The sequence below is a fragment of the Oryctolagus cuniculus genome, chromosome 4 (genome assembly GCF_051225735.1).
Source record: "Oryctolagus cuniculus isolate XC-2025 breed Fujian yellow rabbit chromosome 4, ASM5122573v1, whole genome shotgun sequence".
In the NCBI taxonomy this organism is placed as follows: domain Eukaryota; kingdom Metazoa; phylum Chordata; class Mammalia; order Lagomorpha; family Leporidae; genus Oryctolagus; species Oryctolagus cuniculus.
In genome coordinates, this window is record NC_142870.1 from 569141 (window position 1) to 586313 (window position 17173).

The following is a 17173-nucleotide window of genomic DNA, read 5'->3' on the forward strand; positions in this document are numbered from 1 at the left end:
GGGTCTCCCGCATCAGTGGCAGGAACCAAACTGCTTGAGCCATCACCTGCTGCCTTCCAGGGTCTGAAGTAACAGGAAGCTGAAATCTCATGCGACTTTTTCTGACATGGATTCTTTTTGGTTCATTTATCAACACGGGGAGAAGTAATTTGACAAAACTTGCCTTTGGCTGGTCTGGCCTCACCAGGTTTGGGGTGAAGGAGATGTGTATCATTCCAGGTTCTAAGATGTGGAGGTTCTGTGAGAACTAGGATGATACTGTCACAGGGCTGACCTGTGGTGGGGGTGGGGTCATACCTGAAGAGGACAGAGGGTGAACCCACCTCCTATACTCCATCCCCACTGTCTACCATTGGCGGCTGAAGAGTCTGAGCAGGCTCTGCTGAGCGTGCAGCTGCCTGGGCAGGCTCTCTGGTGGCTGAATATCTGCAGCCTGGTGGTTGGACACAGGGCTTCTCATGGCTGCACCCCACTGCCTGCAGGTGTGATGGGTAGGGGCTCCTCTTGCTGGGCCTTGGGGTGCACTGTGTATAGCTGTATACCTGGTGATGTGATGCGTCCACTGAGACACTGACGATGACCCATACAACATGGGCTGAGCCTGCATATGGCCCCTGATGCTGCGTTAATGAGATGCTCACCAAGACTCTGGCTCCCTGTGGCCCTGGAGGAACTGAATCTGGAAAACACACAGAAGAGTGAAGGGCCCAGGAGCCTGCTGCCTGCTGGAGCAGGATAGTAGAGGACGTGCCCCCCACCTGGGGCAGAGTGGCTGCCATGGAACAGCCTTGTCACAGCCCCATGCCAGGGACAGGTGATGCAGCTGCTGACCTGACTGTGGGGCAGCCTCTTCTCACTTAGGTCAGCACACTTGCTTTCAGGGTATCTTCCAATAAAAAAAATACCAAATCAAGAGGACAATAGAGGAAACAGGTAGGGGACAGAGGCAGAGGCAAGGAGCTGTGCATACCCCAGGGCTGAAGTCCAGCAGAGGGTCTGGGACACACCCAGGGTGGAGTGCCGCAGACTCCCAGAAGCCTTTGGGTTCTGAGCCCCGAGTCCCCCTGGAACTCTGCTTTGAAGCTTGGGAGTGTGCCAGGATGTGGACAGAGGCGTGTCAGATACAACCAGAAGGTCTTAGGACCCTTCTATCACAAAGGACTGTGGATCCAGAGCTTCTGTTAGGGTTACATCCAGTGATCTTTGCTGTATTAGACATTAGCTGAAGGACACTCTTGGCCAGCTGGAGCAGGTTAGGCACGGGCAATAGGACGAGATGTGTCACAGACCCGAGGGTGCTCCTGAGAGCCAGAGAGGAAGTCCAGGCTAAAACAGGGCACACCCCCAGCAGGAACCACTTGATATGAGAAATGGTCACAGTATCATTGGCTTTAGGATGAGGAAGAGTCTGTTAGGGGTTGTTTTATCACTACCTCACTCAGAGGAGTGGCCCCCTACATCGTCATCAGCGAATGCGGATGCCTGGCACTGATAGTGTGCAATGGCTTAAGCATCCCACACTTGCAGCAGGTAATGCTGCTAGGGACTGGGGTGTGGCAGTGAGAGCTCCATGCCATGCCTCTACACAGTGATACAGCACAGTGGTGGTGACAGGAGTACCCCCAAAGCGGCCATGAGGCACAGAGCAGACTGCTCACCACAGACCTGCTGTTTGCTGCCACCTTGTTCTTGGGGAACATGTCAAGGCCATGGCCAAACCAGGATACAAGTTCACAACCAGGGCACCCTTCTCATGAGAGATGAGAGGGCAGGAACATTCTTGCATCTCCGATGCTGGCCATGGGTCGGACACAGTGGATTCCCTGCTGCAGGGGCTGTCTCCTTGGCCTGCTCCCTCCTTTCCAAGAGGTGATCAGTCTGAAGGTCAGGTTGGGGAGCTGGGTCCAGGCAGGGTTCATGACCCTCACTGACCTCCAGTGGCTCAATTTTTCCTGCGCCGCCACACAGGTAGAGGAGGAAATGCAATCCGCTGAGGTCTGCAGAACTCTCAGGAGGGGTGTGGATTTTGTACTTCTTCAAACCTGGGGGCTCAGAATCATTTTATTTACAACAATGACACTAATCTGCAGTGTTTGAAACCAAGAAATGAATGTCAATTTCTCTTGGGCTCCAAGTCAAGTTCCCCTCATGATACTTGTCCGAAGCCAGGCAGGACAGCGGCAGTCTGGGAAGGAGTCATCAGAAGAGGTCTCTGCTCAGCGGTTGGAGCTGCGTCCCCATGCGCCGGCTCAGCTCCTGCAGCACCTGCTCCTCCTTCTGGTACATCTGAAATAAAGGGTTGGAGAGCACTGCCCTCTAGGAAGGGATGCTGGCTGCCAGCTCCCTACCCGCCTGGTGTCCCTGACCTTGCCCAAGGGCTGCTCCTTGTAGCCCGTGTCCAGAGTGTGGCCTGGAGAATCCTGGGCCTAGTGGATCCTGCCCAGGCCAAAGAGTGGAACCTAGTTCTACCTACTTATACAAGCACTTGTGCCTATCAGCCAGCAAAGCTCCAGGTAGGCAGAGAAAATGGCAGTAGGGATGGTGGAGTGGGGGAGGGGCTATGGGAGGGGTCAGAGGAGCAGGGAGGCGTGGCCCAGGAAAAGTGGAAAGGCTTGAGGGAGAAGGGCTTTGGGTGATCCATGGCATGTGGGCAGTGGGGTGAGAAGGAGACATCGGGTCAGCATCTGGGGCTGAAGGGAGCTGAGCTGGCGTGGCAGGTGTGGGTCTTATTTTTTTAATTTATTTTATAAAAGGTGAGATGGGGTGGCCTGGTGATGGCCTGATTTGGGGTGTGTCTGTGAGAGTGTTTTAGAGGTGAGTCTGCTGAAATTAGTGGATCACATGTGAGGGCCTGGACTCCATGTGGGCTGCTCTGTCAATCACCTGGCAGCCCTGGAGCTCTCTCCTGAGAGCTGGGACCCACGCCTCTCTTGCCTTGGACATCAGAACGCCTTCTCTCCATCCTTCTGGACGGAACCAGTGGTTCCCTTGCCAGTTCAAAAGCTTTCAGACTTGGACTAAGCCATGCTGCTGGCATCCCTGGGTCTCAGCTCATGGCCTGTGGAGTGGTGAGTTCTCAGCTGTCATAATGTGGGGTCCAATTCCCCTAAGAAGCCCCTTTCACATGTGGACACAAGAGTCTATCACCCGTTCATTCCAGCTATAGGGAACCTGGCAGTCAGCTCCTGCCCAACACAGATGCCCACCTCGCACAGGCTGGGAGGCCATGCTCCTACCTTCCGCCACTCAGCCTCTGTGCTATGTGTGAAGCCCAGCAGGTGGCACAATCCATGGGTAGCAGTCACCTGTCAGAAAATCAAACAGCTCATGGGATGATCCCATAGGGATCTATGGGCTAAATATCACTTTTCAGAACACTTTTTCCATTAAGCTGAGGGGAGATAAATCTGGAAGGTACTGGGGGTTTAAATCATCCGCTTTGGCCAAGAAGTCAATTTGCTGCCCTCTAGGAATAAAAACTGAAAAGACTTCCTTGGGAGCTTCCGTGTTTCCGCAGCTGTGTCCTCTCTCTCTTTTTCACCTGACCTGGCACAGGGCACAGACCCCACCTGGCCTAGTTACCCCCTTCTCTCTGCTGTGGCTTCCCCCTGTAATCCTGCGGTACCTGTGGTGACAGTGAGGCCATAGAGGTCATGTCCTAGCACCTTTACATGGTCCATTTCGTTAGGACACGCGACTCCTGCATCCCCACTTACAGCCAGGGCGTCATAGTAATCTTCTTTGTCTTTGCACTGCTGGAAAATGTACTCCACTCCCAGGAAAATGTCCCCCAAGTTATAGTCATCTGGAGAATCAGGCTGGGGGAATTCACCTGCTTTCAGATTCTAAAAATGAGAAACACAGATTGGAGAAGATAGCCTCAGACCAGCCACAGGATTCACCTGGAAAACCCTGCTGGCAGTGGGCTCTCAGACCACACAGCTCTAGCTGCGTGCCCGACGTCCGGGCCCAGGGTGGACCTGTGGTGAGCGATAGCACAGCCACTAGACAGAGCGACTGGGAATGCTTCCACCTGGCCAGATGAGGCCCTCTCCATTTCTTTCATCCCTCCCAATTCTGAATCACACAAATCTACAACTTCTAGAGTTACATCATCAGACAGGCATTTTGGTATTTTTCTTCTTTGCACTTAGCATTTTATGCTAAACAGTGCTTTGTTGCATTCTCCACACAAAGCCTTGGTTTAGAGCTGTCATGCTAAGACAGTCATCTATGGCTTGTATTTTTTTTCCTATTATGGAAAACAGTAATTGACACATTTATATGCTATGCTTTTAAAATTTTATTTTCTTTTATTTCCTCAGGTGTGATTAAAAGTACATAATCTTTTTGTTAAAGATTTATTTATTTGAAAGTTAGAGTTACACAAAGAGAGAGAGAGGTCTTCCATCGATGGTTCACTCTCCAGTTGGCCACAACAGCTGGAGCTGTGCCGATCCCAAGCCAGGAGCCAGGAACTTCCTCCAGGTGTCCCACATGGGTGCAAGGACTTGGGCCATCTTCCACTGCTTTCCCAGGCCATAGCAAAGAGGTGGATTGGAAGTGGAGCAGCCGGGTCTCGAACCAGTGTCCATATAGGATGTGGGCGCTTCAGGCCAGGGCATTAACCCGCTGCATCACAGCGCCAGCCCCAAATAATCTTTTTCTTAGAAGATTTATTTGGCCGGTGCGGTGGCTCACTAAACTAATCCTCCGCCTGCGGCCGGGCACCCTGGGTTCTAGTTCCGGTCGGGGCGCTGGATTCTGTCCCGGTTGCTCCTCTTCCAGGCCAGCTCTCTGCTGTGGTCCGGGAGTGCAGTGGAGGATGGCCCAAGTCCCTGGGCCCTGCACCTGCATGGGAGACCAGGAGAAGCACCTGGCTCATGGCTTCCGATCGGTGCGGTGCACCGGCCGCAGGGCGCTGCTGGAGGGGCCAATGCGGGGTGAACCAGCAGAAAAGGAAGACCTTTCTGTCTCTCTCTCTCTCTCTCTCTCTCTCTCACTGTCCACTCTGCCTGTCAAACAAAATTATTTTATTTATTTGAAAGGCAGAGTTAGAGAGAGGCAGAGGCAGAGAGCTGGATAGAAAGTGGAGCAGCCAGGACTCCTATGGGATCGCAGCACCACAGGCAGCGGCTTTAGCAGCTAGCCACAGCGCCGACCCCTACATAATCTTTTTTTTTTTTTTGACAGGCAGAGTGCAGAGTGGACAGTGAGAGTGAGAGAGAGAGAGAAAGGTCTTCCTTTTGCCGTTGGCCGCTGCGGCCGGCGCACCGCGCCGATCCGAAGGCAGGAGTCAGGTGCTTCTCCTGGTCTCCCATGGGGTGCAGGGCCCAAGCACCTGGGCCATCCTCCACTGCACTCCCTGGCCACAGCAGAGAGCTGGCCTGGAAGAGGGGCAACCGGGACAGAATCCGGCGCCCCGACCGGGACTAGAACCCGGTGTGCCGGCGCCGCAAGGCGGAGGATTAGCCTAGTGAGCCGCGGCGCAGGCGATAATCTTTTAGAAGCTCTTCAAGTCCTGTATATCGCCAAATTGCTTTCCCAGGAGCCAGCGCTGTGGTACAGCTGCTCCACTTTCGATCCAGCTCTCTGCTGTGGCCTGGGAAAGCAGTGGAGGATGGCCCAAGTCCTTGGGCCCCTGCACCCCTGTGGGAGACCCAGAAGAAGCTCCTGGCTCCTGGCTTGGGATCAGCACAGCTCCAGCCGTGTGGCCAACTGGGGAGTGAGCCATCGGATGGAAGACCTCTCTCTCTCTCTCCTCTCGCTCTCGGAAACTCTGCCTTTCAAGTTGCTTTCCCAGAGGTTGCTCCAGTTTATGCTGCTGCTGAAGTCATTTACATAAACAGTGATCTGCAGCCACCGAGTTTCCGGCTGAAAATACACCGTCTTTCATTTTTTCAGCGTTATTTTAATTTTCCGAGTCCAACACTATTCATTATTGAGTCAGGCTTTAGCGCAGCGCCCTCCGCGTCTCAGCCGCGCTGCGGGCGCCAGAGGCCGGAGCGGGGCGTGGGCGCAGGTGAGCCGGCCGCGCGGGAGGGGCGCTCGCTCCAGCTGCGAGAGCTTTGCAAACGGAAATAAGAAACCCCGCCCCAAATGAATACCGACTCGGAGAGCAGGGAGACGAGAGCGCGACCCGTCTTCTACCTCGTGGAACGGGAACGAGAGCACGTCGGTCGGGGCGTTCTTCCCTCTGTAGACTCGGTTGATGCGCTGAATGCTCCGGTTGTCCACGCAGACGACGCCCAGGTCAAAGGTCTGCACCCCGAGGATCTTCCTCACGGCCTCGAGCCTGCCGCGGAGCGGCGCCCTCCTCAGCGGCACGGCTCGCTGCAGGTTCCGCACCACCAGGCTCATCCCGGAGCCGCCGGCCCGCGCGCGCACGCAGCGCCCGCCGACCGGGCGGACCGGACAGGGAACCTGAGGGGGCTGGCGTGCACCGCCGGGAAAATGTCAGCGTCCTGAGGCCGCAACGAGCGCCGGGCAGGCCCCGGAGGGCGAGGTGCGCGGTGGCAGTGCGGGCAGGGGGCGCGGAGGGCCGGGGCTGCCCGACAGGCTGCCCTCCGGCGGGGAGAGACCGCGCCCGCGCTCGCACCGGGGGCTGAGGCTGCGGCCGGCGGCCCGCAGAGCGGAACGCGAGCGCAGCGCGCCAAGCCCGGGCCCGCCCCGCGCGGACCGGAAGTCGGTCCGCGCGATTCCTGCCCGCCGCTCGGGGAAGCGCGGGCTGGGGCGGCCGCGCCTGCGCCTGCGCCTTCAGCCGGGGCTGCGGGGGCGCCGCGCGGGGCGGGCCTGGGAGTCCTGCGGCGGCGGGCGAGCGGGAGCGCGCCGCTCGCCGAGCCAGGGGTGGGAGCGCCGCCGAGCCGGGGAGGGCCCCGCGGCGAGCCGGAGGTTGGGGGCCCGCTCCGGGGAGGGCGGCGCTGCGAACCCCGGGGAGACGCCCGGCGGCCGGTCTGGGCCCGAGGGCGCTGCCTCCCGCCGACCGGTAGCGGCCTGCTAGTGTTTTCGGGGCGTGAGGGCCGAGGAGGCGTCTCCCAGCGCGGGGCCCGCACCCCCGGGTGAGTGCTTTGGCCGGTGGAGCCATTTCCTGGGGTGGTCGCCAGGGTGGGGGAAAGAAACCCTGGAAGAAGTATTCGGTGCTCTGGCTGCTCGGAGAGAAATTAGATGGGAGGAAACATTGAAACACTGATGTTTTAACGGTGTTACATTGTAATCCTCAGCTACGCAGACTGGGAAATGTCAGAAGTTCCCCTCTGCAGATGAAAAGCGGTAGGTAATGGTGTTCATCTTCTTATCGCCAGTTGAGGTTCTTCATGAATTTACCAGCCAAGTAAAACTATTTGGAAAATTTTAAAAAGGTTTATTTATTATTTATTTGAAAGGCAGAGTTAGAGGCAGAGAGATGTCTCCCATCTGCTGGTTCGCTCCCCAGATGGCCGCAAGGGCTTGAGCTGGGCCAGGAGCCAGGAGCCTCTTCCAGCCGGAGTCCAAGGATTTGGGCCATCTTCTGCTGCTTTCCCAGGCCATAACAGAGAGCTGGAGATTTGAAATTTTTTTAATCTTAAAGGATCATGTAACAGGAATTTATTTGAACCATTCTCTTCAACAGTCAATGACATGACTAAAAATCCCTTTCTTACTCTTCCAATAGGACATAGCTGTGACGGTCTGAATTTTTGTCTCTCAGCTCATCCTGAAGATAGAGGGCAGTTTCCTGCTGAGGAAGAGGGCTAATTTTGTACATAGTTTTTTGTTTACCTTTAAACAATTTAATCGGAAGATGAACCCACCAAATCCTTTCAGTGGGCAGCAACCTAGTGCTTTTCCAACCTCTGCTAGTGGTTCCATAGGAACATTTCAGGCTAAGCCACCATTTCGATTTGGTCAGCCTTCTCTTTTTGGGCAAAACAACACATTGTCTGGGAAGAACTCAGGATTTTCACAGGCATCCAGCTTCCCCGTGGCTTCTGGAGTAAGTCATTCCTCTTCAGTGCAAACGTTAGGATTTGCCCAGACTTCCAGTGCTGGACTCTTTTCTGGACTTGAACACACTCCTACCTTTGCAGCTACTTCTGGGCCTTCAAGTTCATCTGTACCTGCAAACCCAGGATTTAGTTTTAAATCATCAACTAACCTTGAGGTTTTCCCAAGTACTTCTACTTTTGGACCAGAAGGTGGAGAATTACCTGGCTCTGGTTTTGGAAAAACAGAGTTCACCTTTAAACCTCTGGAAAATGCAGTCTTCAGACCAATACTGGCAAATGAGTCTGAGCCAGAGAAAACCCAGAGCCAGATTACTTCTGGATTTTTCACATTTTCCCACCCAATTAGTAGTGGACCTGGGGGCCTGGCCCCTTTTTCGTTTCCTCCTGTGACCAGTTCAACTACCAATTCAAATTTTACCTTTTCAAAACCAGTTAATACTAATAATTCATCATCTGCCTTTGCCCCTGCATTGTCTGGCCAAAATGCAGAGGAAGAGAAGAGAGGCTCCAAGTCAGGATTTGGAAGTTGTAATAGCAGCTTCAGCAGCTTCCCCATGTCCTCTGTGTCTGGGGGCGAGTCCTTCCCAGTAAGTAAAACAGGTGTCAGACAAGGGTGCGAGGAAGCCGTTTCCCAGGTGGAGCCACTTCCCAGCCTCATGAAAGGACTGAAAAGGAAGGAGGACCAGGATCGCTCTCCGAGGAGGCATGGCCATGAGACAATAGAAGACTGGGATCCTCTGTCCCGGGGCGACCATCCTCCAGATAAACGGCCCGTCCGCCTGAATCGACCCCGGGGAGGCACTCTGTTTGGTCGGACGATACAGGATGTCTTCAAAAGCAATAAAGAAGCAGGTCGTCTGGGTAACAAGGAATCTAAAAAGGAAACTGGCTTCCTGGAGGCTGGGGAAAGTGACCACATGGCCATCCCAGGAGGGAGTCCGTCTGTCCTGGCACCTTCCCGGCTTCCAGGTGTGAATAAAGAGGAAGAAACCGAAAGCAGAGATAAAAAAGAAGGTGAGCTCTGAGAATGTGCAACCCAGAGTGCATCCTGCTGGCAGGTTTCCTTTGGGTTCCCTGGACGGTAGCTTGAGTTCTCAGATGTATTTCCTGTAAACATTAGGAATTCTAACACAGGACTTTTAACCAGATCTTAGATCCCTGAACATTCCTTTTGGGTGTTGGTGCTCTCTGTCGTTTGAAAGCGTTCTGTACGATGGGTTTCTATGTCCATTCTCTGAACCTGTAGATTCTCTAAGAGGAACTCCCGTGAGGCAGAGTAAAAGGAGCGAGAGCGTGGACAGTCTCGGAGGCTTGTCTCCCACGGAAGTCACAGCAATCCAGTGCAAGAACATCCCTGACTATCTCAACGACAGAACTATTCTGGAGAACCACTTCGGCAAAATCGCGAAGGTGCAGCGCATCTATACCAGGCGCAGCAAAAAGCTTGCGGTGGTGCATTTCTTTGATCACGTGAGTACTCCAGACTTGCCCCTGTTACCCTGCACTCACGCCATTTGTTGTTAGTCTTCATGTGTTAGTTCCTTGTGCTCCAGAACACAGCGAAAGTGCGCACTCGGCGTAGCGAGACTAGGGTAGCAGTTTCGTTTGTAACTTGGAGGCGTTTGTGAAAGCTCAGGGCGCTCTGGAAATGCTCTGCAGTGGTTTGCTGAGTCAGGTTCGTGAGACGTGCTCGCCTGGGAACTGTCACCACGCGGCAATTTTCCTAACTCGAGTTTGCAGGTTTTATTTTTATTTGATCATGCTATATGATCACTGTAAATACTCAAATACAAACCCTTGAAATCTTGTTAATCACAGTCCCCAGAGATAACTACTGTTACTTTTTGACTTAATACTCTGACTTTAAAGTTTTCATCTTGTTATATTTTAAAAATTTTTATTTTCATTTTATTTGAAGGGAGGATGAGAGGTAGGTGGGTGGGGGGGAGATTGATTGATTGACTGATCCATCTTCCATCTGGTGATTTACTCTCCATGTGCCCATAACAGCTAGAGCTGTACAGGGCTGAAGCCAGGAGCTGGGAACTCAGTCCGTGTCTCCTACATGGGTAGCAGGAACCCACATAATTGAGCTAATCGCTGCTGCCTTCTTGGGTACACGTTAGCATGAAGCTGGAATCAGAAGAGGAGCTGGGACTTGAACCTAGACACTGATATGAGATGCAAGTGTTACAAGTCATATCTTTTTTTAAAATATTTATCTGTTTGAGAGGTAGAGCCACAGAGAGAGAGGGGAAGAGACAGAAAGGACTGTCATCTGCTGGCTCACTCCTCAAATAGTCACAACAGCTGGAGCTGGGCTGATCCTAAGCCAAGACCCAGGATCTTCTTCTGGGTCTGCAACATGGGTGCAGGGAACCAAGCACCAGAACCATCCTCCACTGCTTTCCCAGGCCACAGCAGAGAGCCAGATTGGAAGAGGAGCAGATAGGGACCTTAACTGGTGCTCACATGGGACGCCGGCACCGCAGGCAGTGGTCAACCACCACCCCCCCTTCCTTTTTAAGATTATTTATTTGAGAGGCAGAATAACAGAGAGAGAGAGGTCTTTCATCTGCTGATTCACTCCCCAAGTAGCCTCAATGGTTAGAGCTGGGCCTATCCAAAGCCAGGAGCTAGGAGCTTCTCCCAGTTCTCCCATGTTTGTATGGGGGCCCAAGCATTTGGGCCATCTTCCACTGCTTTTCCAAGCCATTGTCAGGGAGCTGGATCGGAAGTGGAGTAGCTAGGACACAAACTGCTGCCCACATGGGATGCCAGCACTGAAGGTGGAGGTTCAACCTGCTGTGCCACAGCACCACACCCCTCCACTCCACCCCATAGCACCTTTTTTTTTTTTAAGGAAGCATTTTACTTCCTTTTTTATTTTTTATTTTTGACAGGCAGAGTGGACAGTGAGAAAGAGAGAAAGGTCTTCCTTTACCGTGGGTTCACCGTCCAATGGCCACTGTGGCCGGTGCACCACGCTGATCCGAAGCCATGAGCCAGGCGCTTCTCCTGGTCTCCCATGCGGGTGCAGGGCCCAAGGACCTGGGCCATCCTCCACTGCCTTCCTGGGCCATAGCAGAGAGCTGGCCTGGAAGAGAGGCAACCGGGACTAGAACCCAGGGTGCCAGCGTCGCAGGCTGAAGATTAGCCTATTGAGCCGCAGCGCCGCCCCCCACCCCTTTTTTTTTTTTTTAAGATTTGTTTGTTTGTTTATTTGTTTGAAAGGCAGAGTTACAGAGAAGCAGAGGCAGAAAGAGAATCTGTTGGTTCACTCCCCAGATGGCTGCAGTGGCCAGAGCCAGGAGCCAGGAGCTTCCTCCAGGTCTCCCTTGTGAGTGCAGGGGCCCAGGGACTTGGGCCATCTTGTAACACTTTCCCAGGCCATAGCACTGAGTGGGGTCAGAAGTGGAGCAGCTGGGATTTGAACTGGTGCCTGTATGGGATGCTGGCACTGCAAGTGGCAGCTTTACCCACTAAGCCACAGTGCCGGCCCCCCTGGTAGCATCTTTTTTTTTTTTTTTTTTTTTTTTAAGATTCATTTATTTATTTGAAAGAGTTACACATATAAGGAGAGGCAGAGAGGTCTTCCATCTGCTGGTTCACTCCTCAGTTGGCCGCAACGACCAGAGCTGTGCTCTTCCGAACCAGGAGCCAGGAGCTTCCTCCAGGTCTCCCACGCGGGTGCAGTTATACAGAGGGAGAAGGAGAGAGAGAGAGGTCTTCCATCCGCTGGTTCACTCCCCAGGTGGCCGCAACAGCCAGAGCTGTGCTGATCCGAACCAGGAGCCAGGAGCTTCCTCCAGGTCTCCCACGCGGGTGCAGGGGCCCAAGGACTCGGGCCATCTTCTACTGCTTTCCTAGGCCACAGCAGAGAGCTGGCTCAGAAGTGGAACAGCTGGCCCTGACATAGGATGCCAGCACTGCAGTTGGCGGCTTTATCTGCTAAACCACATCACGGGCTCCACCCCCTGGTAGCATCTTAACTGCTGCGCCTATTACCTGCCTCTGTAATTTGACTTTAAGTATATACATATTACATTGGTTGTAGGATACATATACTGCTCATGTTAATGTAGCTTTATTATTTTCTCTGAATATTCTTTTGGAAAAAATTGAGAGTTTTTTGGGAATATATAAAGTAGAACTAACTTTTTTGATAGAAGTGTTGTCAGTGTTATGAAAAAACCAGAAATCCCTATTGGAGACTGCAGGGAAAGACACAAAATCATCTGTAATTCTGCTATCTGATGCCAACTATGAATATTATGGTTAATGTCTTTGCAAGTAGGTGGGCATTATTGTTTGATTAGCTCATTTCCTTTGTTTAAATCCCCAAGAGTGGAATTTTTCTGTCAAAATATGCTCAACATTTTTAGGACTTTTGCTGTGTTTCCTGTCCTATTGATTGTTTAAAAACTCTTCAGTTGCATAAATTATAGTCGTGTGTTGTGCACTGTTATTTCCAGAATGTTTTCATCTTTCCAAACAGAAACTGAAACCATTAAATAGGAACACCCCATCTAATCCCCAGCTCCTGGTGTGCTGTAATCTACTCTGTTGATATGGATTTGCCTGTTCTAGATATTTCCAATACATAAAATCATACAGTATTTACCTTTTTGCATATCTTATCTCATGTTGCATGCTTTCTTGGTTTGTCCATATCGTAGCATGTGTCAGAACCTCATTCCTTTTCATGGGTGAATAATACCGTATTGTGTGGATGGGTCACATTTTGTTAATCCGCTTGTCTGTGGTTGGACCTTCTGGTTCCAATAATGATGCTGTTGTGATCATACAAATTTTTGTTGTGTCCTTGCTTTCATTTTTCTTGAAATTTTTTTCAAAGATTTGTTTATCTGGAAGACACAGAGAGAAAAAGAGAGAGAGAACTGGTTCACTCCCCTAAATGGCCACAACAGCCAGGGCTGGGCCAGGCTACAGCCAGGAGCCTGGAGTTTCTTGGTCTCTCACACGGGTGGCAGGGACCTAAGCACTTGGGCATTCTTCCACTGCTTTCCCAGACATATTAATTGAGAGCTGTATTGAAAGCAGGCTGGTACTCTTATGGGATGCTGGCATTTTAGGCAACGGCTGGATTAACCTGCACCACAACAGGTTAAGATTGTTGTTGGGGCCTGTACCGTGGCACAGTGGGTTAATCCTCTGCCTGCGGTGCCAGCATCCCATCTGGGCCCCGGTTCTAGTCCTGGCTGCTCCTCTTCCAATCTAGCTCTCTGCTGTGGCTTGAGAAAACAGTAGAAGATGGCCCAGGTCCTTGGGCCCCTGCACCCATGTGGGAGACCAGGAGGAGTCACCTGACCCCTGGTTTCGGATCGGTTGAGCTCCGGCTATTGCGGCCATTTGGGGAGTGAACCAATGGAAGGAAAACCTTTCTCTATGTCTCTCCCTCTCATTGTCTGTAACTCTACCTCGCAAATAAATAAATAAATACAATCTTAAAAAAAAAGATTGTTGCAATTGGCTTATTTTCTAGCTGAACCTTAAGTGTTTTTATTATGTAGTTTATTAAATATTTCCATTGTAAACAATTCATTGATACAAAGCTAATCACCCCATCTTCTATTACCCAGTAGCAACCCCAGCTACCTGGTGTGCCATATATTTTTCTAGACATTTTTATATTTGCAGGTAGAACAGGTAGGGCTTTTGTAGATGCGGTTTTTGTGGTGAATGATATCCCATGTGTATCGTTTTGCAGCTTCCTTTTGTGTTTCAGTGTGACTTGGCCGTCTTTTTGTTTCTGTGTGTGTAGTTAGCTGGTGAAAATCTTCTCATCAAGTGACACAGGCAAGTTTGTGGCTTCTATCACAGTAGAGTTGATATTTCTTTTTTTTTTTTTTTTTTTAAATTAGATCAAGGAGCTTTTTTTTTTTTTTTTTTTTTTTTTTTTTGATAGGCAGAGTGGACAGTGAGAGAGAGAGACAGGTCTTCCCTTGCCGTTGGTTCACCCTCCAATGGCCGCCGCTGCAGCCGGCGCAGCGCGCTGATCCGATGGCAGGAGCCAGGAGCCAGGTGCTTTTTCCTGGTCTCCCATGGGGTGCAGGGCCCAAGCACCTGGGCCATCCTCCACTGCACTCCCTGGCCATAGCAGAGAGCTGGCCTGGAAGAGGGGCAACCGGGACAGAATCCGGCGCCCCGACCGGGACTAGAACCCGGTGTGCCGGCGCCGCAAGGTGGAGGATTAGCCTATTGAGCCACGGCGCCGGCTCAGTAGAGTTGATATTTCAAAAGGAAAAAGCAAGCACGTGCATGTGATGCACACGAGGAGGGGAGGGCGAGGCCACCACAGCTGCAGGCAGGCGGTGAGGGCAGAGCACCGTGGGAGGAAGGGCCGCCCTGGTGTCCACAAGGCTCCTTGTTTTTCTGAATGATTTGTTTAGTGAATTTGAGATTTCAGTCTTGTTTCCTTTGGTTTCCTCAAGGCCTGATGTGGGGTATGGACTGTTTTCCAGGCATCTGCAGCCCTGGCTAAAAAGAAGGGGAAAAATTTGCATGGAGACATGACTATCTTTTGGCACAAGAAGAAAATAAGTGAGTTTTCATTTATTCTTTTCACAATCGGATGCTCTGTATGCAAAGCCCTTTGACCTTTGAGTGTGAAGCTTTTCCCAGCACAGGAGAGAGGCTTGCTCTTACGTCTCAGCTGTTTCCTGGGGGCTCTTTATGTCTTCGTGTGGCACAATGATAAGAACATTACTTTCTCAGAGCAGAGACTCCAATGCCAGGTGATCTTAATAGCATGAACTTGATCTGACTCTTGCATCCTCAGGTCCCAACAAGAAGCCCTTTTCTCTAAAGGAGAAGAAACCAGGTGATGGGGAAGCCGGCCAGGGCAAGGAGGACGTCCCCTTTCAGCACTCCCCTCTTGGCAAGCCCGTGGTGAGGGCTGCAACTGGTGGCCTCCTGAATAAAAGGTGGGTTGGTCCCTCCCAGTGACTGTTCAGGAAGAAGGATGAGAAGGAGGGTTACACTGTGACATCCAAGTAAGGACTGGGGACATGCATGCAGGGGGCCTTGAGCCGTGGCAGGGAAAGCTGACGTAGAGAGGTGAGAGTCGTGCACGTGCCCCCAACCAGTATAGATGATGAGGCTGGGTGATTGGGAGAATGAGTCTTTTTTTTTTTTTTTTTTTTTGATTAAAGATGTTTATTATAAGCATAGTTTATTTTCCCATATTAAAAAGAAAACAAATAGGCCGGCGCCGCAGCTCACTTGGCTAATCCTCCGCCTGCGGCGCCGGCACCCTGGGTTCTAGTCCCGGTCGGGGTGCCGGATTCTGCCCCGGTTGCCCCTCTTCCAGTCCAGCTCTCTGCTGTGGCCTGGGAGCGCAGTGGAGGACGGCCCAAGTACTTGGGCCCTGCACCCGCATGGGAGACCAGGAGAAGCACCTGGCTCTTGGCTTCGGATTGGCACAGTTCCAGCCGTGGCGGCCATTTAGGGGGTGAACCAATGGAAGGAAGACCTTTCTCTTTGTCTCTCTCACTGTCTAACTTTGCCTGTCAAAAAACAAAACAAAACAAAACATGTGATTGGAAACATTGAGAATGGAAACTGGGTTAAAACTATTCACAATTAAAGAAAAAAGAAGCCTATTTCCAAGTCCATTATAAAATAATGAATAAAGAAAAAGGTACTTTGGAATTTAAAATTAGGGAAGCCTACACATGACTTAGATGTCAGGAAACGGGGTCAGGGGAGAAAAACTAACCAAAGTCAAGGAGATCCTTAACATTTTAGTCTTTAATTAAGCACATAAAACTACGATTTGATACATTGAAGAGTAAACTTTCCGAGTCCGACACCTGTCAACTGCAGACAGGACAGAGCAGTGCTTTTGCGTCTCTCGCATCTTGTCTGCACGTACCACGGCCTATGTTCTACCATGGTTCTTCTTTGAGGCTGCTCTATTTTTTTCCCCCATTTCGGCATTTTCTGTGGAAGAAACTCATCAGAAGCTTCTGTAGATGGCCTAGTCCTTTCTATTTTTTTTATTGGTAAAGATTTATTTATTTGAAAGGTAAAGTGACAGAGAGGGAGACACAGAGAGATCTTCCATCTGCAGGATCACTCCCCAAATGTTTGCAAAGGTCAGGACTGGACCCGGCTGAAGCCTGGAGCCAGGAATTCCTTCCTGGTCTCCCGTGTGGGTGGCAGGGGCCCAAGCACTTGGGGCCATCTTCTCTGATTTCCCAGGTACATTAGCGGGAGCTGGATCGGAAGCCAAGCAGCTGGGACTGTAGTTGGAGATCTGATATGGAATGTGGCCATTGTAGTTGGCAGTTTAAATTGCTGTGCCGCAACACCAGGTTCCTGGCCTAGTCCTTTCAGCTGCAGCCACAGGAGATCCTGGGGATCATTTTCTAGTTGAGTGGGAGGGACATAGGACAGCAGAGCTTCTGTCTGTGCCCCAGATTGCCTGCCTCTGTGAGTTCACAGAGTGTGGTACCCCATGGCCATTCAGTATCCACCTCCCATAAAATGGAAACAAATTTCTTCCTTGATCTTCTTGTTCAGTCCCATTTACCATGTAGCTGCATGCTATAGTGCCGTCTGTTTAACTGTACGCGCAGTGACTTTCCCCCTAGAATGTCTCTGGTTGTAATAATCATTTATAGCTGTTTCCAGCCTGCCTTTTTGCAGGTCCAGCTTATCTTAGTGACGGGACACTGTCTGGGCTGTGTTCAGTGGGAGCTTCATTCACAGCCCCAGGCCAGGGTTAGCTTCTGCTTGATTATGCCATCCTGTCTGGTGAATTTGGTTCCCAAAGACTTATCCCTGGGCTGTGGCCCGTATACCTGATTGACTCCCATTTTTGTTTCCTTATAGCCTGCTTCAACAGGTCTCCTTTTTTATCATCTGATCTTCTGGTCTGCCCATGAGGGCACTTCAGAAAGATCTTGGAAAAATGGAATGAAAGAGTGTGTTTTTGGGGTGGGTGTTTGGCACAGAAGTTGAGGAGCCACTTGGAATGCCTGCATCCCATGGCAGAGCCTGGCTGCACTTCATATTCCAGCTTTCTGGTGACGCATACCTAGGAGGCAGCAGCGATGGTTCAACTGCTTGTGTCCCTACCACCCACGTGAAGGCTGTACTGGGCTCCTGACTTTGGGCTTCCCCAACCCCAGCTGTAGTGGGTATTTGAGGAATGAACAGTA

The 17173-nt window shown here is 51.5% G+C and overlaps 2 protein-coding genes across 13 annotated transcripts in view; one reads left to right on the forward strand and one right to left on the reverse strand.

Annotated features, from left to right (window-relative positions):
* Positions 1 to 2043: 2043 nt before the first annotated feature.
* Positions 2044 to 6360, reverse strand: YBEY (ybeY metalloendoribonuclease). Of its 4 annotated transcripts, none has more exons than XM_002716853.6 (4): positions 6151 to 6360; positions 3717 to 3845; positions 3237 to 3305; positions 2044 to 2286 (listed from the first exon to the last, which is right to left on the reverse strand). In XM_002716853.6, exons 1-4 carry the CDS (start codon positions 6358 to 6360, stop codon positions 2200 to 2202), a joined length of 495 nt encoding a protein of 164 aa, XP_002716899.1. In that variant the 3' UTR covers positions 2044 to 2199. The 4 variants fall into 4 exon arrangements, with proteins under 4 accessions (XP_002716899.1, XP_017202724.1, XP_017202725.1 ...); XM_017347235.4 differs by having other exon boundaries at positions 6112 to 6360; XM_017347236.4 differs by lacking the exon at positions 3717 to 3845.
* MCM3AP (minichromosome maintenance complex component 3 associated protein) overlaps positions 6119 to 17173 on the forward strand; it is a 67436-nt gene continuing 56381 nt past the window's right edge. For 3 of the 9 annotated variants that reach the window (XR_016232184.1, XM_070071721.2, XM_089330426.1), the window contains exons 1-5: positions 6368 to 6505; positions 7652 to 8999; positions 9232 to 9455; positions 14471 to 14549; positions 14788 to 14932. Coding sequence is in view for 7 of the 9 variants with exons in the window: in XM_070071721.2 (XP_069927822.2) it covers positions 7781 to 8999; positions 9232 to 9455; positions 14471 to 14549; positions 14788 to 14932 (1667 nt within the window). In the remaining 2 variants the exon portion in view is untranslated. Of the gene's footprint in view, positions 6260 to 6367; positions 6506 to 6919; positions 7059 to 7220; positions 7270 to 7651; positions 9000 to 9231; positions 9456 to 14470; positions 14550 to 14787; positions 14933 to 17173 lie in introns of those variants that run through there. The other 6 variants (XM_051859504.3, XM_089330423.1, XM_089330422.1 and 3 more) reach the window with 6 other exon arrangements.